The 24,628-nt window shown below is 36.5% G+C and overlaps 1 protein-coding gene across 9 annotated transcripts in view; it reads right to left on the bottom strand.

The window, feature by feature from the left end:
- Positions 1–24,628, bottom strand: part of SNAP91 (synaptosome associated protein 91) — a 158,378-nt gene that overhangs the window by 36,070 nt on the left and 97,680 nt on the right. For 8 of the 9 annotated variants that reach the window (XM_067702663.1, XM_067702665.1, XM_067702669.1 and 5 more), the window contains 6 exons: positions 7,983–7,997; positions 7,667–7,834; positions 1,598–1,705; positions 684–947; positions 367–444; positions 135–206 (listed from right to left, as the gene is read on the bottom strand). In XM_067702663.1, the coding sequence (XP_067558764.1) occupies positions 135–206; positions 367–444; positions 684–947; positions 1,598–1,705; positions 7,667–7,834; positions 7,983–7,997 (705 nt within the window). The remainder of the gene's footprint in view (positions 1–134; positions 207–366; positions 445–683; positions 948–1,597; positions 1,706–7,666; positions 7,835–7,982; positions 7,998–24,628) is intronic. The other variant, XM_067702671.1, reaches the window with a different exon arrangement.

Genomic DNA, 24,628 nt, shown 5'->3' with positions numbered 1-24,628 from the left:
AGACTTTTTTTACTGTAAAGTGAGTTTTGAGTGTAAAAGAACTCAAGACGAACCCGCGTGTTTTCGCATCTGCCTCTCCACGTATGAGGCCCACAAGACATCTCGGAAGGCTTCACCTTGGCAAAAGCACTCACCGGATAGGAGGTCAGCAGTGAGAGAACTCTCAGGCACGGGAGAGGCCCCTTGTGGTGGAGAGGAGAAAGCATCTTCCAAAAGTGAAACAAACCAAAACCAAGCAGAGGTAAGTAGAGAGCTGAAATCAAAGTCACAAGTCTAACAAGTGCATTATCACAGGTGAGGACAAAGGGCTTAGTCATGAAAACATCTAGGCAAATTAGTGTAAAGAAAGGCGGGAGTTGGCTTTACCTGTCCCAAACAGGTCTATGCTAGGAGCAGCATCTGGCTTAGGCGCGGGGGCGACGTCGGGAGCAGACTCAAATAAATCTAAGACCAAGAACACACATGCCTTTACTCAACTGGACAAACCCGCCTGAAACAGCATCACTTTCCAGTTGTGCATGAGCACTCTGGAGGGTTCTGAAACGAGCTGCAAATGGTTGCTGGAGAACCATTTAATGACACAGTCACCATGCAGACAGAGGTGCAGAGGCAGTACATCACAAGGACCAGAATTCAATCCACCAGGTGGAAAGAGTTCAACGACAATGACAAAAAAAAATTACCACCAAAGATATCTAGAGCAGGAGGAGCGGTGGTGGTGGCGGCAGAGGTGGTGGCAGTGGTGGCAGCGGCAGCTGTGGTGGCAGCGGTAGTGGCAGCGGCGGCAGCTGCGACGGCGGGAGCAGGAGAAGGAGCGGTGGCGGGAACCGGAGGGGCTGTGCTAGCTGTAGGGGTAACTACAGGAACACTGGTCTCAGGTGGCTTCATTGCAAAGAGGTCCAGCTCGGGTGCAGCCTCTGCACTACCTTCAGATGGGGCAAAGGGGTCTTGGGGAAAGGAAAGTGGAGACACATACGGCATCAGTAAGGAAACAGACAACAGAGAGGCGTCAAAACTATAGGTACGAGACACCTGGCACAGATATTCACATGCGAGCTAGGCATTAGGCGGCCTGCTTTGAGCTACTACCCTATTAGCAGGGGTCAGTCATTAGGATGTTTTTCTAAAGAGAAAAGAAAATGTAGTAGGCACCACGAAGTTCAGAAACGGAAACACTTCAGAGTATTGTCAGATTAGCCTACAGTCTAGGATCAGAGATGGTTATTCAAATCCTTACTTTAATGTGGTCAATTTGGTAGCTTGGAAAATTCATGAAAACATGCCAACGTATTGGAACTCAGTGTTACAAAAGAGTACAATACAGCATTACAGGGAAACAAACAAAAAAACAAAAAAACATTAAGAGAGCATACTTGCACTGACAAAAATTGTCAATCTTGAGAAATTGTCAATTTTGATAAGGATGCCCTTCGTTTTCTTAATGTTTTCAAGTGCCCGCATTCTTTATTCCGTTACGATGAGTGATACTTTATACTCAGAAGAAAGCAAAATTAGAAACACATAGGGCCAAGTCTAGCTACGGGAGCTTCACATCAGGACAGAACGACAACAGACGGGCTCAGGACTGGAAACCCACCGTTTCCTGAACACGCATCAAGCGCCGCGGCTACAGGGGTCGGGGGTGCTGGCGCAGCGGCCCCTTCGGATGCTGCAGGGGCCTCCCCGGGAGAAGCTGCAAAGGCATCTTGGGTGCAGGTTTTAAAACAACAGAAATGAAAGGGATAAAAAGAGAAGAAAAATGTAGTAAAAGAACCAAGTTAAATTGCAAAGAAGGCTCCCTTATACAACACGAATTGCTTGAAACGCCTTTTTATGGCCCATGCACTGTTGGCGGTCACAAGACAATGACTCTTGGCACCCCTTCATGTTGGTTACATGCAAGTGGTACAGCCTTGATCCTGCTGAGGCCTGTGAGGATCCAAAAGGTAACAAGATTCTCATTGTATAAGGGCTCTGAGAAGCATGTTTCATGTATCATTAGGAAGGAATGGATGTGAAAAATAAAACACAAAAATAACTTTATTATGCAATTTAAGACATCGATCTTTCACGTCCAGGTAATATTTATACACTATGTTACCATGATGTCTCTGACTAGTGGCTTCTAGCAAACACGGATATCTTCTTTAAGCCCAATAAAATTAAATATATGATGATGATGTAAACAATTTTAGTTTACATGTTCTTTTACAGTCTACTACAGACAAAATTACACTGTTAACATGAAAGGTATACTAAATGTTCATAAAAGTTAAATCTTCACTATCCCTGAAAAACATTTTCAGACACAACCAAGGATTTGTTTTAAAGAACTAAAGAAAAAAAATTAGGAGATGACACCATAATGCCTTTATTTTGACTTAAATTTATAGTTGTTTTCAAATACTGAATTGCTCCAGTTATGTGGTCAATGATCCATTTTCAACAGATTAAAGATGTAGTTTCATGTTTTAAGACTACAAGTGTATAACTATCTATAGTAGATTATAATAATATACAGTAGATCCATTAACATGCACGCAGCCTCCATTTATAAATGTCCGATTTATCAGTGGCTGATGTGTACAAATGATTCCCAATGTGTTTCTGTCAACACACCATGTTAATTATGGTTTAAAAAAAAAAAAATCCTGGAGCTTTCAAAGAAACCCTTTACAGAAGGAATGAAGCCATCATAAATATGCCTTGCCTAGAAGAAATTTCTGGAAGGTAGGGACCAACAAGAACCTGCCACTGATCTGCTAGATTTCCCATCCTAAAATACTGCCTTCTGCAGTATCTACCAGTGTTCCCTAGAACACTGTTCCTCTAGCCATTAAAAAGAATTTGTCAAACATGCTTGGGAAATGCTACACAGGATACCCACTTTCTCAGAGATTTATGTGGTGTATCGGGCTGTAGGAAGTCCTGCAGTCGAGACACTTGTTTCTCAGGTTCACCCAGCGTGTTCCAAACTGATCTGAGTATGAGACACATGATGGTAACGTCCTGAAGCCCGGCCTTAACAAACATTAAACATTAGAGACTCGCTGGAGTTAAAAGGTCCTTTACAAAGACACCAATATCCCTAGAAGGGACAAGGGGACAAGCATATGTTACAGCTTGATTTGACTGCTTCCCACAGCTACACTGAGGGAATATATATATGTTCTGAGTAGAGGGCAGTCAGGGGAGAGGCTGAATAATAATAACGGAGTAGGAAAAACACACCAGGGGATAGGACAGACACACCTCCTCAGATGCCATGCTAAGAATACTATCACAGAGGACTTAGAGCAACTTGAAAGCCCTAACAGCTGGGGCAGAAGACCACAAGAAAAGTCTAAGAGGAGGTTGGGAGGGCTGAAAATATTTTGCCACGGGTCAGGTCTGTTTTCTTTCTTTTCATTCTTAGAAAATTTGGAACTAACGGTAATGCCATTGGAAGTAATAGAAACAGTAATAGCAGTCACTATTTATGTGCCAGTCGCTGTGTAAATATTTTATTTGCGTTATTAAATTTAATTCCTCCAACTTTCTTGTGATATAGGTTTTATCATCTCCACTTTGTAGATAAGAGAACAGAAGCTTGTAAAGTCTGAGGATGTGACCAAGGTCCGTCAAGTGGCGGGGTCAGGATTTGGCTGTAAGTTGTTTGATGGAGGTTTGGGTGTTTGACCACTCTACTGTTTTGAACTGTGCCACATTCTACTATACTGTCCCCTCCTTGCAGGATGGAATAAGCACCAGTTATATCAGTGCTAGAGTTCAAACAAATATTCACAGGCTGGCCTCCTTAATTATGATTTCTGTGTACGTAGATGAAACCCATATTTGTAGCTATATCTTTAGGAGAGGTGGTGTCCCTCCATTCCCGGTCAGCAAGACATCTCCTTTTAATGCTTCTCTGAAACTAAACATTGTAAACTTAACTCATCAACTGTCAACACTTCTCCTAAACAAAGGAGCCCCAGCTGCTCCAGCCCCGAGCTGCTAAGTGTTCCCAGCCCATTTGATGGAGATGTGAACGAGAGAGACTGGATAATTCCAGCCCCACAGCCACTGTCTGACTGTAGCCACGAAAGGGACTCTGAGAGACAACCGTCCAGCTGAGCCCACTAGACTCCCCGGGACTGTCAGAGACAATAAGATAATTTTGATTTTGTTTAAAAAAACAGCAAAACTTCTTAGCTACCCAGCTTTCTTTCATCATCGATGGCAGCATTGTCCTTCCAGCACTGAAAGCTAAAGCAATCTCCAATCTAGTTCTCGTTCCCTTGTTGCCCATTTGCAGTTCAGGTCTACATTCTGCCCATTACCAACCAGTGCTACTTCCAGGAAATGCATATTCCTGCTTTTCTACTGTTATGGACTCAGTCCAGCCTTACTCAGCAAACCAGTCTCTGACACTGCTGCAGACTAGCCTTCTCTTCCTTCTGGCAATCTAGGAAGAATTTTCTCCCTCATTTTTTATCATGTGACTGACTACCTTTGTAAAAATTTCTTACTGCTGTTGTCTTCTCCAGCCTGAACTCCTCTCCCTGTCTTCTCCAGGCACACACACCATCTTTAAATCACATACTCGGCACAAAGGTTTCAATCATTCTCAGCGTCTTGAGCCCAAGAGTCACCATTCCAGTTCATTTTCTTCCCCAAAGGTCCCAGATGATAAGACTCTTACATGAAATCTAGTTGTAAGTGCTTATATTTAAGTATTGGTGTTAAGGAAGATTGATGAACTTGGTTAACCAACTTGTTCAAATGAAGTCAGGTTTGGGAGGCAAGTTCTTTGGTTTTCCAGCCACTTGGTTCTGTGCTCACAGCCTACCATCATGGAGGCTTGCACACAAATTAACACAGTTGACGGAAAAGGGTACCCTGGAGAACATGTAGAGGAATTAGCATCAATTTAGCATTGCACTCCTTAGGAAAAAACTGTATTGTTACAAACTAATGTGCTGTTGTTAGTAGAGTTTTGCATCAGTGAAAAACAGAATGCCTTTAAGGATTTTGTGTTTTACCTTTATCAATATCTGTAAGTTTTACTAAATTTTTAAAGCATAACACTGCCTTGCAGTCCTGTTCTGTCTGACCCCAGAAGGCAGAAGGCAGATTTCATTTCTTAAAAGTTCCCTTTAAAAAAATAAGCATTTAGTAAATATAATGTTTCTAAAAATTTTTTTTTAATGACTTACATTGAAACGACTAAAACATTATGTGGGTATCAATCTGAGTATTTTAAAATAACAGACACTCCGTATTTTTCAAATTTGTAATGAAAATACAAGACTAAAATACATAGAAAAATTTAACATTTCAGTATTTCATATTCCTGAAATTAAACAATTAGCCATTATTCAGAAATTAAAATTCATTAAGCTTATTTCTAAAGAAATCTACTTAATACTGCTATATATGCTACATAAAACCTCAAAGGGGCATATTTTAAAGTCATATAAATAACTGGTGCTCTTATTATTCAAAAGTTCTACCACTTGCCCATTTTAGAGATACAAAATTTTTAAAAAATGGCCACACAACACGACCAAAGAGATTTTAGTTTAAGTTTTAATTTAAAATCTTACCTCTAAATGATTCCTTATAAATCCATAAAGAACACGAAAGAAATCAGGGGGTATCACTGAAAACTACAAGACAGACAGTGACACATATAGATTTCTGAACATAAAAGATAGAGATTTTATAGCTATCAGAGGCCGGGAGACAGTTTACAGAACGATAAAGATTAGTAAAAATAATTGTGATGAGATTTGCAGATGTACTCATCTTTACTTATCCTCCATCCAGATGACTAGAAAGGATATTGGTGAAATTAAAGGACAGCCTCCATTCTTTGGCATTAAATTATATGATTTTCTACAGTACTGACCTTTTAAATTTGTATTTCAGGGTAGAAAGACTGACATCACGAAAATATTTTCAAACATACAGATTCTTCTGCTTGATGACTGTCATCAAAGCAGCAATAAATGATTAACACAAACAGCATAATGGCACAAAGAATATTTCCAAGAAATATCTTAGGCAGGACCATGAGAGAAGCAAGATGGAGTTGACTGATTTCTTATAGGCAATTAAGCTCCTTAAAATGGACTGAAAAACAAAAATCTAAATAGCTAAAGGAATAGAAATGCTTACGTACAAAATTGTTATCCAACCCGTCCATATTTTCCTTGAATTTTTCTCTGAACATAAGCCTATGAGAAACCATCCATACTCAAGACCAATAATGGAGGTAGGAAGGATGGGGTGAAGAAGTTGGTTTTTATAAATTTAAGCTAATATTTTAATTTCTGGTCTCAAAAGTTACAGAGGCATAACTGAAAAACTAACTTTCTCTAGTGGATGACTCCTCATAATAAATTATTCAAGACTATGCAAATCCCTTCTCCTACTTTAAAAAACAAACAAACAAAAAAACGGATTTCTCCTATAATAGATTTGGAAGAGCAACAGAATGGCAGTGCAGCAAGGCAGGAGCAAATTCCCCGCATGAAACAGAGGCAACGATGCTGTGTCCCACTGAGTATTCCTTGTCTTAGACAACGTTGGCAAGCCTCAGAGACTGGGGCACTGCATGTTGCACAGTGGTATGTGACAGTGTGTAAGTGTATGTTCCCAGGGGAATACGTTAACTCCACCAGAGCCTGCCAAATCTCTGCTGCCCCCACCCCTTATCATTTGCTTCCTCCAATTTCTTTACCATACTCTCAAAATGCCCCGGGAAAGATGTTATACTGTAACGAAGAAACACAAAACTACGATGACTATAACACTGTTCAATGTACACATGTGAAATGAGCACTTCTCCAGGTTTGGACATTAGCACCACTCAAAATGGGAAGATGTAAATAAACTGGTTTCAGATGGTTCATCAGGTCCAGACATATTATATTGACAGAGTGTAGGATATTTGACTGAAGCTTACAGCTGTAAATCAACTCTGTGTCAGAATTTACATTTGCATGGAAAAAGTATTTTCAGACAATCGTTTCAAAGTCTGATATAAACCTGTTTTCAATCAGCGTTGCAAGTGCCGACTCCAGTGATCTCTCAAAGTTCTGAAGCCAAAGATGATCCAAGTTTTTGCTTGGACAGAACAAGCTTAAAAAGTTGCAAAAATGGACATATCCCTAAACTCTCTTCAGAGACCTCTAGATCTGAACTCCACTTAGGTGATTTTTTTTTTCCTAAATCTTAAAGAACAACTTAGGCCAGGATTTCTCCTCCCATGTTCCCCAAACATTTTTTTCTCTCAGCTAGTTCAAATCTAAAAAAATGCCAAAAAACCAATTCTAAATATGATAGAAAGATCTGGTACGACTATTATAGATACTGCAGGGCTGGAGCATATACGGGACAAGAGTTCTAATAGCAGCTTAAATCCTAACTTCGCAAAAAGTAGAAAATTGAATAGGTCGAAAGCATTTGCAACCTTTGCTCTATAATCACTAAAATTAAATGAATATGAAGTTGACAAATTGAGCAAAGATAAATATATATGAATAAACATTTTAAAAGTAGTTAAACACTCTGCCATGCATGTTCTATCTATCTGCCATGTTCTATCATGTAAAAGATTTAAATGCTTTAACGCTAGCAATCCTGGAAGGAAAATAAAAGAAAAGTGATGTGACTGACTAACCTCCAAAGAGATCCACTTCAGCAGTGACAGCAGTGACAGTTGTAGTAGTTGAGGCAGAGGCTGAAGTAGTTGCAATTTCAGCAGCTGTAGCAGGAGGAGTAGGTTCTGGTGCGAACGGATCTGAAATCTGTGCTTCGGAGGGAACAGAGGAAAGTGCAGCCAGAGAATCTATGTCGCACCAGAGACAGAGAACAAATGGGAGAGAAGAAAAGGAAAGGACAAAAGATATACCAGGCTCCAAATGATCAAAGTGAGGACAGTTATTAAGATATGGAAGTCTCTCGAAACAGAAGTTTACAAATAAAGTTTTACTCACCCTCTCCCAAGAGGTCTATCGATGTCCATGGGTCAGCATATGAAGAAATAAGAGATAAAGCTGAAACTTTCAACCACACCAATGTCCAAGCAGGGTGAGGCACTAACTGAAGAAATTTTAGCTTTATGTACCTTTCTGGACCATTTGAAATTTAAAAAATAAATGTATTACCTATTATTACCATAGAACTTTTGAGCTGGAATGGACCTTAGAGATCCTCTAGATCAACTTTCCAACTTCATAGATGGGAAAACTGAGAGCAAGGGAGGTCAAGAGACTTACCTTAAGCTAGGTCTAAACAACTCTGACAAACTCAATCGATTTCTTATCAGATTTACCGTTTCATCTGCTTTGGTTGATTTCATTACACTGTAGTTGTCAATTCTGAAGAAACCATAGTTAATTGAATTTTATTGATCCTCTTTATTTGATGTGTCATACCAGAGCATGAATAGAGGCTTTACAATGGCTATAGTTTGACTGTGGAACATACTAAGCTGAATGCAAGTTTAGGGGTTAGAAAAAAGAAACTCTAACTTAAACTATTCTCTTCTTTGTAAGTTTCACATTACCAGGTGTTTTTCAGTTCAGTATATAATCTCTAATTTATAAACATTATGAGACAACATATGAAAATTATTTTTAAGAAGAATGTGAGAGATTATACAGCATCCAAACTTTTCAGCCCTTCTGAGGTCAGCATTCCAATGGGAGGTTCAGACTTAGTGACCAACAGTGGGATTACAGTTGGCATTCTAAATAAAAAGCCTAGGAGGGATTATTTTTAACTGTACTATGATGTTAGGTTAAACATTTATAGTGTCCAATGGCATTCTTCTACTCTCAGTCATGTGATACATCTCAGGGATCACATTCAAATTCATGAATGTTACTGGAAATTTATTTTAATCATGAAGAAACTTTATCAAAACTCATTAGGGAGCTATTTTTTTCAGAGCCTTAAAAGCCATATGGGAACTCAGTAAACCAAAAGTTCTAGAAGACATTTAAAAGATTGAGAAACATAAATTTGACATTAAAAATAATTACTTTAGATATAAAGACACACAGACTGAAAGTGAGGGGATGGAAAAAGGTATTCTATGTAAAGGGAAATGAAAAGTCAGGGTAGCAATACTTAAGTGAGACAAAATAGACTTTAAAATAAAGACTGTTACAAGAGACAAAGAATGACATTACACAATGATAAAGGAATCAATTAATGAAGAAGATATAACAATTTTAAATATATATGCACCCAACACAGGATCACCTAAATACATAAAGCAAATATTAACAGACATAAAGGGAGAAACTGACAGGAACACAGTAAGAGTAGGAGACTTTAACATCCCACTTACATCAATGGACAGATCCACACAGAAAATCAATAAGGAGACACTGGCCTTAAACTACATATTAGATTAGACGGACTTATATATATATATATTTTTTAATATATGAATTTATGTATATAAACATTCCATCCAAAAGCAGCAGAATACACATTCTTTTCAAGAGCACATGGAACAATCTATAGGATAGATCATATGCTGGGCAACAAAAGAAGTCTCAGTAAACTTAAGAAGACTGAAATCATATCAGGCATCTTTCCCAACCAAAATGCCTTGACTAGAAATCAACCACAAGAAAAATCTTCAAAAAACACAAACCCATGAAGGCTGAACAATACGTTACTAAACAAATGGATCACTGAAGAAATCAAAGAGGAAATAAAAAAATACCTGGAGACAAATGAAAATGAAAATACAGTGATCCAAAATCCATGGAAAGTAGCAAAAACAAGGCTAAGAGGGAAGTTTATAGCAATACAAGCCTATCTCAGAAAACTAGAAAAATCTCAAATACAACCTAACCTTACACATAACAGAACTATAAAAAGAAGAACAAACAAACAAGAAAGTTAGAAGAAGGAAAGAAATCACAAAGATCAGAGCAGAAATAAATGAAATAGAGACTAAAAAAAGCAATAGAAAAGATCAATGAAACTGAGAGCTGGTTCTCTGAAAAAATAAACAAAATTGATAAACCTTTAGCCAGACTCATCAAGGAAAAAAAGAGAGAGGATCCAAATCAATAAAATCAGAAATGAAAAAGGAGAACTTACAACCAACACCACGAAATACAAAGGATCATAAGAGAGTCCTACAAGCCATTATATGCCCCCAAAATGGACAACCTAGAAGAAATGGACAATCTCCCAATACTGAATCAGGAAGAAATAGAAAATACAAACAGTTCAGTAATGAAATTGAATCAGTAATAAGAAAAAACTCCCAACAAACAGAAGTACAGGACCAGATGGCTTCACAGGTGAATTCTACCAAATATTTATTGAAGAGTTAACGCCTATCCTTCTGAAACTACTCCCAAAAACTGCAGAGGAAGGAACACTTCCAAACTCACTCCACAAGGCCAGCATCACCCTGATCCAAAACCAGATAAAGATATCACAAAAAAAGAAAATTGCAGGCCAATATCACTGATGAACATAGATGCAAGAATCCTCAACAAACTATTAGTAAACCAAATCCAACAATACAGTAAAAGGAGCATACATCACGATCAAGTGGGATTTATCCCAGGGATGTAAGGATGGTTCAATACCTACAAATCAATGTGATACAAAAAACTGCAGAATAAAACTCATATGATCATCTCAATAGACGGGGAAAAATCTTCTGACAAAATTCAACATCCATTTATGATAAAAACTCTCAACAAAGGAGGTACAGAAGGAACATACTTCAACATAATAAAGGCCACATGTGACAAACCCACAGCTAACATCATACTCAACAGTGAAAAGCGGAAAGCTTTTCCTCTAAGATCAGGAATAAGGGAAAGATTCCCACTCTTGCCACTTTTCTTCAACATAGCATTAGAACTCCTAGCCATAGCAATCATACAATCAGAAAAGGAAATGAAAGGAATCCAAAGTGGAAAGGAAGTAGTAAAACAGTCACTCTTTGCAGAAGACATGATACCATACATAGAAAATCCTAAAGATGCCACCAAAAAAACGACTAGACCTCACAATGAATTCAGTAAAGTTGCAGGATACAAAATTAATATACAGAAACCTGTTGCGTTTCTATATATTAAGAGTGAACTATCAGAAAGTGAATCCACACTTATATGGCAATTAATCTACAACAAAGAAGGCAACAATATACAATGGGGAAAAGACAGCCTCTTCAACAAATGATGTTAGGAAAACTGGACAGCTACAGGTAAAAGAATCAAACTGGACTACTTTCTCACACCATGTATAATAATAAGTTAAAAATGGAGGGCTTCCCTGGTGGCGCAGGGATTCCCTGGTGGTGCAGTGGTTGAGAGTCTGCCTGCCGATGCAGGGGACATGGGTTCGTGCCCCAGTCCGGGAAGATCTCACATGCCACAGAGCGGCTGGGCCCGTGAGCCATGGCCGCTGAGCCTGTGCATCTGGAGCCTGTGCTCCGCAGTGGGAGAGGCCACAACAGTGAGAGGCCCGAGTACCGCAAAAAAAAAAAAAAAAAAAAAAAAAAAAAAATGGATTAAAGACTTAAATGTAAGACCTGAAACCATAAAACTTCTCTAAGAAAACATAGGCAGTATACTCTTTGACACTGGTCTTAGTAATATTCTTCTGAATATGTCTCCTCAGGCAAGGGAATCAAAAGCAAAAACAAACAAATGGGACTACATAACTAGAAAGCTTTTGCACAGTGAAGGAAATGATCAACAAAATGAAAAGGCCACCTACTGAATGGGAGAAGATATTTGAAAATGATGTATCCAACAAGGGGTTAATATGTAAAATACACAAATAACTCATACAACTCAACATCAAAAAAGCAAACAACCTGATTAAAAAATGGGCAAAGAAGACATACAAGATAGCTATCAGACGCATGAAAGGATGTGCAACATCACTAATCATCAGGGAAATTAAAATCAAAACTGCAGTGAGATATCACCTCGCACCTGCTAGACTGGCTATTATCAAAAAGACAATGAATAACAAGTGTTGGTGAGAATGTGATGAAAAGGAACCCTCATGCACTGTTGGTGGGAATGTAAACTGGTGCAGCCACTATGGAAAACAGTATACAGATTCCTCAAAAAATTAAAAATTGAACTACCATGTGATCTAGCAATTCCATTCATGGGTATTTATCCAAAGAAAATCAGAACACTAATTAGAAAAGATACATGCACCCCTATGTTCACTGTAGCATTATTTATAATAGCTAAGATATGGAAACAACCTAAGTGCCCATCACTAGATGAATAAAGAAGATGTGGTATGTGTCTACATATAGATAATGGAATATTACTTAGCCATATTTGCCATTTGCAACGATGTGAATGGACCTAGAGATGATTATGCTAAGTGAAATAAGTCAGAGGAAGACAAACACTGTATGATTTCACTTATATGTGGAATCTACAAAACAAACCAAATGAACAAACACAACAAAACAGAAGCAGAATCACAGATTTGGGGAACAAACAGGTGGTTGCCAGAGGGGAGGGGTTCGGGGTTAGGAGAGAAATAGGTGAGGGAGATTAAGAGGTATAAACTTCCAGTTGCAAAATAAATGAGTCATGGGGATGAAATGTATTGTGGGGAATACAGTCATTAATAGGTACTATCTTTGTATGGTGATGGATCGTAACTAGACTTACGGTGGTGATGATTTTGAAATGTATAGAAATACTGAATCACTATGTTATGTAATGGGAACTAACAGTGTTGTAGGTCAATTATAGTTCAAAACAACAAACAAACAAATGCATAGAAACAGAGGTCAGGTTTGTGGTTATCAGAGGCAGGGGAAGAATGAAGGAGTTTGATGAAGGCAGTGAAAACATACCAACTTCCGGTCATAAGATAAAAAAGTACTAGGGGTATAATATACAACATCACAAACATAATCAACACCATGCTATATATGCTATATATGAAAGTCGTTAAGAGAGTAAATCCTAAGAGTTCTCATCACAAGGAAAAAAAAATTCTCTTTTCTAAATCTTGTATCTCTATGAAATGATGGATGTTCACTTAAACTTATTGTGGTCATCATTTCATGATGTATGCAAGTCAAATCATTATGCTGGACACCTTAAACTTACAGTGCTGTACATCAATTATGTCTCAACAAAACTGGAAGAAAAAAATTATCATATTAATTTAACTATGCAATATGTGACCCAATAAATATTAGGTAAAGCACTCTACAGATCCACTAAGATAATCAAGGCTCTTCCTAAAACTAAATCTTACATATTTCATAGCAACATTAGAAAATTATAGCACATAGAGCTCTTGACATTAGAAATAGTTTTTAAATTTTAGAATGTACGCCTAGTGAATAGCTGACGTAGGGCTAGGGTATTTTCTGCTGTTAGGTGTCCAGGTCCCAAATCCTGAGAAGTAGAAGGTCCTTCCAATCATTCCTCAAGCCAACCGGACCTGGCCCAATACAACTGTTACTCTACAGTCCTAAGTCCTAAGAGATATGGGAGCATATGTATATGTATAACTGATTCACTTTGTTATGAAGCAGAAACTAACACACCATCGTAAAGCAATTATACTCCAATAAAGATGGTAAAAAAATAAAATAAAAAATATAAATAAAAATATTCATTAGAAACCAAAGTGGGTCATCAGAAGCCAGAGAGATTGGATTCTCTTTTCTCCTGGCGTTGGTGGGGCTCTCCGTAGCCCTGCCCTTATCAATGGCTACTTCAAGCTGCAGTGTGACTTAGCAGAAGAGCTAAGAGCCATGTGATTTAACAGCTTCCAGACCTCTCATTGTCTACTTCCAGACCTCTCATTGTCTATCACAGGGGACAGGTAATTTATTTCATACATTTGGTAAGTGAGAAAGGAGAAGACTGTTTATGTGTACTAGAAGGAGAGAGAGTTAAAAAGATTTTAAAAAGAGGTATGAAAGATTAAAATATTAGTTCCTTGCTCTTAACTAGTGTTTTGTTCAGATGGAGGGTGATGAGAATGATATGATGGAAGATGGAAAGTAAAATTTCCTAGGAAAATGTACAATGATTAAGCATATTGGTGGATAACTGATGTTGAAAATTTTTTCCACTCTTGGAAACCACAGGTGTTAGTCTCCAAAATCTTAATTTTCTAGATGAAATATAATTTGTTATATATTCCTTGTTTTACGCAAAATTTTCTCTACTATAAAAGCAAGTCCCTATTACAAGATGATGAGGATGGTTATTAAATATTCTCAAAACTGCTACTTTTTATAGAGGATTAAACTATACAAAAAAACCCCACTTCAGCATAAGAGTTCAATCCATTTGCAAGTAGTACATGATCAGAGTTGTTTGTATTATAGAAATTGCTAGAAAATATTCCCTGTAACCAAGGAAACAGAGCTACAACTAAATGAACAAGGAAATCTATATTGTGCTGTGAGATGGAGCTGAACTTTTCATGTTTTTATGAAGATTAAATGTGTTAATTTATTTAAGTGCTCGCCCATACCAAGAACATATCAAATGCTCAATAATAAAAGTTAATAATAGCAATAGCTTAGATGGTAACTAGCCTTATTGTGGTGATCATTTCACAATGTGTATAAATGTTGAATCACTATGTTGTACACTTGAAACTAATATAATGTTGCATGTCAATTATACTTCAATAAAAAATAGCAGTAACTAACATTTAAGTTAAATAATAATTTTTCATTATAGGACTGTGAATTTCAAAGCTTCTATAAATCTTTCAGAGAGAGTATGTGTACATGTGTGTGTGTGTGTGTGTGTGTGTGTACACATGAATGTGTTTGAAGACAGCCTGCAGATGTGCCCCCCCAGATCTAATTAACAAGCAAATGGTAATATGGGTCACAAAAACTGCTTGTACTGTAGCTAATATTTCTCATGGAAACTATTAAAGTCAAGTGATCACATAATATTGATGAGCATTCCAGCATGTGTAAATTAACTTCTATTAAGTCTATTAACTCTAATTAAACCCTAGCAGTAATTCTGTATTTCTCAAAAAGTAGAAATTTCACTTCAAGCATTTACAATAAAAAATTACGCATTTTCCACTTCTAAGATGCATAGAAGTACAACACACACACACTCATTTGTTTGTGCAGAGAGGTGAATTTATTATGAAGGAAAAAAACACTCTCCCTTTTATGGGGAGAAAGGTAGGAATTTTAAAAGCACTCTGTATACTTCCAGGTTCATTACTGGCTGGCAGAATGCCACATGGAATATGCACTATTTAAATTAAATTTACTAAAATATGAATTTGCTAAAATTTGGTTTACACCAATGACAAGAAATACTATCCTTTACAATACGTCCCCTAAAATGGCAATATTCATCCATACCCAGAACCCCCAAGAGAAACCTATAAACAACTGATGTGGCCATAGTCATTTGAAAATGAAATCCTCTATCACTATGGTCGGATAAGAACATCCAAATAGGTCTAAGGAGTTTTAGAGTTTGCATTTTACCATCTAGTTACACAAAATTCAAATAAACTACAATAATAGTAAAGTGATCTTATCAAACAAGACTGAGAAAGTGGTTTTATGTATTTAATTTTTTGCTTAGTCAAATGAGCCAAAACATACTGGTAACAATTTAGCACCTCTTCAAATATGACTGGGTATCTATAGGATAAATGTAAACTGAAGGTAACATTTATCAATTTCATATTTCACTAGTTTACTTGAATTTCTTTTTTTAAGTAAGATACATATTTTATTTTTTAATTTTTTGGCCATGTGCGCAGGCTTGTGGGATCTTATTTTCCCCGATCAGGGACTGAACACAGGCCCTGGCAGTGAAAGCGCTGAGTCCTAACCTCTGGACCACCAGGGAATTCCCTACTTGAATTTCTTAAGGCTTATAATTTTTACTGTTTTGCTTAGGAATGAGAGAATTTACTTATTAGTATTTTTCTCCCCAGCTGACTTTTCTACTGCTATGAAAGGAGCTGTAGATATTTTGTTGAAACAAAAGACTAATGCTAACCATCAGGTCCTAAGCCAACATTTTCATACACTATAATGTGTTTTGTATTAATTATAAAAAAGTGCTCCTGTTGGGCCAGCAGGTTGGAACAGGAAAAGCACTTACTTCTTCCTCAAGGACGAAAAAAGCCCATAGTTTGGCTATCAGAAAGCAGGCTGAATTTCAGGCCCCTCGACCTGCCTTTGGGCAAGGCACAAACTGCGGGTCCACACTGCACAGCCCTGGTTAAAACCACACTAATCTGCTTTCTTCTATATCCACTGACACCTCAATGTTTCAATCGTCAACAGTTATTTATTCCTAACAAGTAAAGACTGAAATGTGTTATAATAAAGTTGGTTATTATAACTTATTCCTTATAATGTGTCTTAGCAAAAAGTACTTGAAGATGAATATAAATAAAAATGTTACAATGCAATTTAAAAAGATTTCACCAAGGGATTTTCTTTTTCATTTATTATTATTTTGGTGCCAAACAAACCAATCAAACAAAAAGAACACAATTTCTCTTCAGTTTGATGCTGGAGAATACAGTGAAAGGAGACAGTTTACAATTTCACTGTTTATTCATTCAAGTTCTAAATCACTAAACAACTAAATGTTTAATAAGTTCTAAAAATTACAGTGTGAACAATCTACTGATTTAATTAGTTGAGAGAATTATTGTTAACACATTCATATAATAGTGAAAAAAAATTTTGTATAACTCTACAAATTTATAATTAATACTAAATTTTAAATTATAAAAGTTCTATGAAATTCATTTAAATGAATTTTATGACAGAGAAAACCTGATTTAAGGATATGGATTTGAAGCATTCTTAAATAAATAGGAAAACATGATACACTGTATAAGATACCATGGCAATGAAAATTATTAGTAAACTGAAATAATCAAACATTTCTGAAAGATGAAGCTCAGAATGAAAAAACATGAAAACCAGAAGGCCCTTATAAAATCTCTTCAACAAAAATATTTTCCTTTACCAATTGAAATTTAATAAAGTTAAGTGTAGCTGAAAGAAAATTTTTATTAAGAAAATGATAGCTATAGGCTTAGGAGTTGAACATTTCAACAAAGGAGAAGTTTTAAGTATTTAAATGGAAAAGCACCAATATTTAAATGCTTATAAATATAGTTAGCAACTCTGTTTCACAAGTAGTTATTTTTGCTTACTTTGTTACCACAAAAACTTGGAAATAAAACCAAGAGATCATAGCAGGTAGTGTTGATGTTATATTGCCAATGTTTACCAAACTCATCCAAGGATTATTTAATTACCTGTGGAAATGTATCTTCATTTGATGCTGCAATTTAACTGTTAATTAAGGACTCTGATTCTGAAATGATATACTGAGTTACAGTTCTTGTCTGCTAGTGATGCTCTGTCTGGGAGAAAAGATAACCTCAAGACATGATTTTTACTGCTCTACTGGACATTAACCAGTTTTGTACTTAACCTAGCCATCTTATTTTAACATTTCCTTTCAAATGTCTATAAATACCCAGTTCCTCAAAACTCTCTTTGAGCCAGCTTTATCATCTTACCGGTTTCCTCATCAGCCAGTTAATGTCTTTTACCAGTGCTGTTTTTCCCCACCCCCTTCAGGTTTATGGAGGTATAAGTGACATATAAAAATTGTATATATTTAAGATGCACAATGTGATGATTTGATATACATATACATTATGAAAAGATTACCACAATCAAATTAACACATCTATCATCTCACATAGTTACTGTATTTTTGTAGTGCAAATACTTAAGATTCACTCCCTTAGCAAATTTTAAGTATACGATACAGTATTATTAAATATGGTAACCATACTGTATATAAGATCTCCAAAACTTATTCATCTTACAACTGACCCTTTGTACCCTTTGACCGTCTTCCCATTCCATGCCCTGCCCTCCGTCGCCCACCACCAGCCTCTGGCAACCACCCTTCTACTTTCTGCATCTGTGAGTTTAGATTTCACACAGAAGTGAGATCACACATATTTGTCTTTCTGTGCCTGGTTTATTCACTTAGCATAATGTCCTTCATGTTCATCCGTACTGTAACAAATAGGAGGACTTCTTTCTTTTTAAAGGACTAAATAATTAATATTCCATTGAATATATACAATGTGTTTTTTTTATATCCTTTTGTCTGTTGACAGACACTTAGGTTATTTTTATATCTTGGCTATTGTGGATAATGCTGTAATGAACATGGGGGTGCAGATCTCCATCCATCCAGAAGTGAGACTGGTGAATCATGTGACAGTTCTATTTTCAATTCTTTGAGGAACCTCTATATTTTTTCCATGATGGTTGTACAGCCACTATGCAGAACAGTATGGAGGCTCCTTAAAAGACTAAAAATAGAATTACCATATGACCCAGCAATCCCACTGGGCATATACTGGGCATATACCCTGAGAAAACCATAATTCAAAAAGATACATGTACCACAATGTTCACTGCAGCACTATTTACAATAGCCAGGACATGGAACCAACCTCAATGTCCATCGACAGGTGAATGGATAAAGAAGATGTGGTATATACATACAATGGAATATTACTCAGCCATAAAAAGGAACGAAATTGAATTATATGTAACGAGGTGGATGGACCCAGAGTCTGTCATACAGAGGGAAGTAAGTCAGAAAGAGAAAAATACCATATGCTAAAGCACATATATGGAATCTAAAAAAATGGTACTGACGAACCTAATGGCAGGGCAGGAATAAAGACACAGACGTAAAGAATGGACTTGAGGACTCGGCATGGGGAAGGGGAAGTAGGGATGAAGTGAGAGAGTAGCACTGAAATATATACACTACCAAATGTAAAATGGATGGTTAGTGGGAAGCTGCTGTATAGCACAAGGAGATCAGCCCGATGCTTTGTGATGACCTAGAGGGGTGGGATAGGAAGGGTGGGAAGGAGGCTCAAGAGGAAGGGGATATGGGGATATATGTATACATATAGCTGATTCACTATGTTGTATAGCAGCAACTAACACAACATTGTAAAGCAATTATACTCCAATAAAAAAAATTAAAAATAAAAATAAATAAAAAATAAACCATAATGGCTGCACCAATTTACATCTCCAGCAACAATGAATAATGGTTCCCTTTTCTCCACTCCCTCACCAAACACTTGTTATCTCTTGTGTTTTTGATAACAGTTATCCTAACAAGTGTGGGGTGCTATCTCTGTGGTTCTGATTTGCATTTTCCTAATGATTAATGACAGTGAACACCTTTTCATATACTTTTTGGCCATTTGCATACCTTGTTTGGAAAATGTCTATTTATGTCCTTTGCCCATTTTAAAATCAAGTTATTTGGGGTTTTTTTTTTTTTTACAAATATTTTCTCCCATTCCACAGGTTGCACTTTTATTTTGTTGTTTCCTTTGCTGTGTAGAAGTTTTTTAGTTTGAATGTAGTCTTACTCGCTTATTTTTGCTTTTGTTGCCTGTGTTTTTTGGTGGCAAATAAAAAAAATCACTGCTAAGACCAATGTCTAGGAGTTTTTTCCCTGTTTTCTTCAAGGAGTTTTATGGTTTCAGATCTTGTATTTAAGTCTTTAATCCATTTGAGTTAATTTTTGTGTATGATGTAAGATAAGGTTCCAATTTCATTCTTTTGCACATAGATATCTAGTTTTCCCAACACCATTTATTAAAGAGACTATCTGTTCCCTGTTGTGTATTCTTGGCATCCTTGTCAAAGGTTAGCTAACTGAATATGCATGGGTTTATTTCTGGGCTCTCTATTCTCTTGTTCTGTTGGTTGAGGTGTCTGTTTTCATGCCAGTACCATCCCATTTTGGTTACTATAGCTTTGAAATATAGGTTGATTTCAGGAAGTTTGATGCCTCCAGCCTTATTTTTCTTCCTCAAGATTCCTTTGGCTATTTGGTGTCTTTTGTGGTCTGTATGAACACAAAAATTTTTTTCTATTAATAGGAAAAGGCCATTACAATTTTTCTAGGGATTGCAATGAATCTGTAGATCGCTTTGGGTAGTATGGACATTTTAACAATATTAATTCTTCTAATCCATGAACACAGGATATCGTTCCATTTATTTGTATCTTCAATTTCTTTCATCAATGTCTTATAGTTTTCAGTGTACAGGTTTTTCACCTCTTTGGTTAAATTTATTCCTAAGTATTTTATTCTTTTTGATGTTGCTCTAAATGGGATTGTTTTCTTCATTTCTTTTTCAGATAGTTTGTTCTTAGTGTATACAAATGCAGTTGATTTTTGTACATAAATTGTGTATCCCGAACTTACTGAATTCGTTTATTAGTTCTAACAGTTTTTTGGTGGAGTCTTTTGGGTTTCTACATATAAGATTATGTCATCTGAAGAGACAGTTTTATTTCTTCTTTTCCTATTTGGATGTATTTTATTTCTTTTTCTTGACTAACTGCTCTTGTTTAGACTTCCAGTACTATGTCGAGTAGAAGTGGAGAGAGTAGGCATCCTTGTCTTGTTCCTAATCTTAGAGGAAAAGGTTACAGCTTTTCATCATTAAGTATCATGTCAGCTGTGGACTTGTCATATATGCCCTTTATTATGTTGAGATACATTCCTTATTTACCTAATTTGTTAAGAGTTTTTATCATGAAAGGTTATTAAATTTTGTTAAGTGCTTTTTCTGCATCTATTGAGATGATCATATGATTTTTACCCTTCATTCTGTAATGTGGTGTGTATCACTTGCATATGTTGAACCATCCTTGCATCCCAGGGATAAATCCCACTTGATCATGGTGTATGACCCTTTTAATCTGCTGCTGAATTCAGTTTTCTAATGTTTTGTGAAGGATTCTTGCAGCTATGTTCTTGTAGTATCTGTATATGGCTTTGGAATGAGTGTAAAACTAGCTTCAAAAAATAAGTTTGCAAGTATTCCCTCCTTTTAAATTTTTTGGGAAGAGTGTGAGTAGGACTGGCATTAATTCCTGTTTAAATGTTTGGTAGAATTCACCCATGAAGCTATATGGTCATGGGTTTTTCTTTGCTGGGAGGTTTTTGATTACCGCTTCAATTTCCTTATTTCATATGGGTCTGTTCAGATTTTCTATTTCTTCATGATTCTGTCTTGGTCAATTGTATCTTTCTAGGAATTTATCCATTTCTTTTAGGTTATCCAATTATGGCATAAATTGCTCACAGTAGTCTCTTATGATTCTTTGTAGTTTTATGGTATCAGCTATAATGTTTCTTCTTTCATTTGTAATTTTATTTTTGAGCTGTTGCTCTTTTTTTCCTTGGTTAGTCTAGCTGTAAGAAATTTTATCTTTTCAGAAAACCAACCCTTAGTTTTGTTGATCTTTTCTATTGTCTTTCTAGTCTCTATTTCATTTACTTCTGCTGTAATCTTTATTACGTCTTCCCTTCTGCTATCTTTTGGCTAAGTTTGCTCTTTGTCTAGTTCTGTGAGATGTAAAGCTAGATTGTTTATTTGAGATCTTTCTTTTTCTTAATGGAGGCATTTAGCGCTATAAATGTCCCTCTTAGAACTGCTTTTGCAGAATCATGTAAGTTTTGATATGTTGTGTTTCCATTTTCCTTTGTCTCAAGATTCTTTTTAATTTCTTTTTGATTTCTTCTTTGACCCATTGGTTGGCTGTATGTTATTTAATCTCCGCGTATTTGTGAATTTTCAAAATTTTCTTCTGTTACTGATTTCTAGTTTCATACCACTGAAGGTCAGAAATGATACTTGATATGACTTCAATCTTCTTTAACTTGTTAAGAAATTTTTAGTGTCCCAACATATGATCTACCCTGGAGAATGTTCTGTGTGCACCTGAGGAGAATGTGTATTCTGCTGTGTTGGATGAAATTTTCTGTTTATGCCTATTAGGTCCATTTGGGGTAAACTGTTATTCAAGTTTGCTATTTTCTTACTGATTTCTGTCTGGATGATCTATCTATTGTTGAAATTGGCATATTGAAGCCCCCCACTATTACTGTATGGTTGTCTATTTCTCCCCTCAGTTCTGTTAATATTTGATTTATATATTTAGATATTTTGATGTTTATACCCTCTTGATGAATTGATTTTATCATTATAGAGTGATTTTCTTTGTTTCTTGTGATAGACTTTGACTGCAAATCTTTTCCCATCCCTTTACCTTGCCTATGTATGTCCTTAAAGTTAAAAGGAGTCTCTTGTAGGCACTAGATTGTTGGATCTTGTTTTTTGTTTTTCTTAACATCCACTGAACCACTCTATTATTTGATAGGAGAATTTAATCCATTTAAATTTACAGTATTTATAGGTAAGGACTTACTATTGTCATTTTGTTTACTGTTTTCTGACCATTCTGTAGTTCCTTTGTTCTTTTCTTCTTCTCTTGCTCTCTTCCTTTGTGACTTGATGATTTTCCTCAGTGGTATGCTTTGATTCCTTTTTATTTTTAGTATCTAGTAGAGGTTTTTTTCTTTGTGTTTACCATGGGGCTTACGTAAAACATCTTATAGTTTTAACAGTCTATTTTAAGCTGATAACAACTTAACTTCAATCACATACAAAAAGTATGGACACTTCTACCTTTCTCTACTCTCCACATATTATCCACCCTACATCTTTTTATATTGTGTATGTAGTAGCAAATTATTGCAGCTTTAGTTATTTTAAATTCTCTTGTCTTTTAACTTTCATACCAGGGTTAAAACTGATTTACCTACTACATTTACAGTATTAGAGTATTCTGAATTTGACGACAAATTTACCTTTACCAGTGAGTTTGATACAGTTGACCCTTGAACAGCAAAGGGGTTATGGGAGCCAACCACCCATGCAGTCAAAAATCCACCTATACATTTACAGTTGGTCCTCCATATCCACAGTTCTGCAGATTCAACGAACCATGTATTGTTTAGTTGTGTATTACATATTTAGTGGAAAAAAAATCTGTGTATAAGTGGACTCTCACAGTTCAAACTCATGTAGTTCAAGGGATGTACCTTCATACATTTTCTCATTGTTATTTAGCATCCTTTTGTTTTATCTTAAAGAAATCCCTTTAGCATTTCCTGTAAGACAGGTCTAGTGGTGATGAATTCTCTCAGATTTTGTCAGGTAATGTCTTTTTCTTGCCTTCACTTCTGAAGAACAACTTTGCCAGGTGTAGTATTCTTGATGGCAGTTTTTTTCTTTCGGGACTTTTATTATATCATGCTACTTACTCCTGGCCTGCAAGGTTTCTGCTGAGAAATATGCTGATAGCTTTATCAGGGTTCCCTTGTATGTGAGGAGGTGCTTTTCTCTTGTTGTTTTCAAAAGTTTCTCTTTGTCTTTGACTTCTGACAATCTGATTAAATACTGTGTCTCAGGTAATAGTCTTTGGATTGCTCTTGCTTGGAGACTTTTGAACTTCATGAATTTAAATGTCCATATCTCTCCCATGATTTATGAAGTTTTTAGCCATTATCTTTAAATAAGCTTTCTTCTCTTTCTCACTTTCTTCTCTTTCTGGGACTCCCATAATGCATATATTAATTAATTTTATGGCATCCCATAGGTCCTGTATGCATCACTTTTTTTCCTTTTTGTTCCTTTAATTGGCTATTTTCTAACGCTCTATCTTTGAGTTTGTTGATTCTTTACTCTGTCTGATCAAGTAAGCTCTCTACTGAGTTTTTCTTTTCAGTTCAGTCATAGTATTCTGTTTCGTTCAGAATTTCTGTTTTGTTCCCTTTTATGGTTTCTATTTTCTTATTTTTTTCATGTATACTTTTCTTGACTTAATTTTGTTGCCTATTTGTGTTCTCTTGTATTTCACTGAGTTTCTTAAAGATAATTATTTTTAATTTGTTATCAAGCTATGTAGAGATCTCCATTTATTTAGGGTAAGTTATTAGAGATTTATTAGTTTCCTTTGGCAGTGTCATGTCTGTTTGCCTGATTCTTCATATTCTGTGTAGCCCTGTGTTGGTGTCTGTGCATCTGAAGGAGCAAACACCTCTTCCTGTTTTTAAACACTGGTTTTGGCAGGCCTTCTCCTGTCAGGTCCCTGGGCTGATGATACTGACTCCGGGATTGCAGTTGAGTGGGGTTGGGGCTGGGTCATGTGGCTGCTTCTGGGTCTGCTGTAGTGTCCATGTTAGTGGGCCTGTTACCAGGGGCTTGGGTGGGTATAGATCCTGCCTCCTGGTCCCTGAGTGGACAGGACTGCCTTCACGACCTTGGTTAGTAGGGCTGGAGCTGGGACAAGGGTCCACTTCAGGATGCGCAGTTGGGTTCAGAGATGGTTGGCAGGCCTCCCACCTGGGAGTAGGCTTGCCTTCTCAAATCAACTGTTCTTGGTCTTGGGCTCCACTTGGGCTTTGCAACCTTTTACGTGGATCCCAAAGCTCCCACAAAGGCACTTTTATCTGTGGGTGGCTGCCAAAGTACTGTTCCTATGGGGAGATATGATGGGACACCTCCTGTGTCAGTCCCTCTGTGTTGTTTCCCTCTATGTTGTTCCTATGAGCCATTTTCAAACTTAAACAATTTTTTATTTTGATAGTTTGATGTAGTAGAGTATGTTATTTAACACCAACTCTGTGAAGCTTTGAGAATTAAGCAGTAATTAACT

Source organism: Pseudorca crassidens, chromosome 13 (assembly GCF_039906515.1).
Source record: "Pseudorca crassidens isolate mPseCra1 chromosome 13, mPseCra1.hap1, whole genome shotgun sequence".
In the NCBI taxonomy this organism is placed as follows: Eukaryota; Metazoa; Chordata; class Mammalia; order Artiodactyla; family Delphinidae; genus Pseudorca; species Pseudorca crassidens.
Note: the sequence above shows the minus strand (reverse complement) of the source record. Positions and strands in the feature narration are given on the sequence as shown.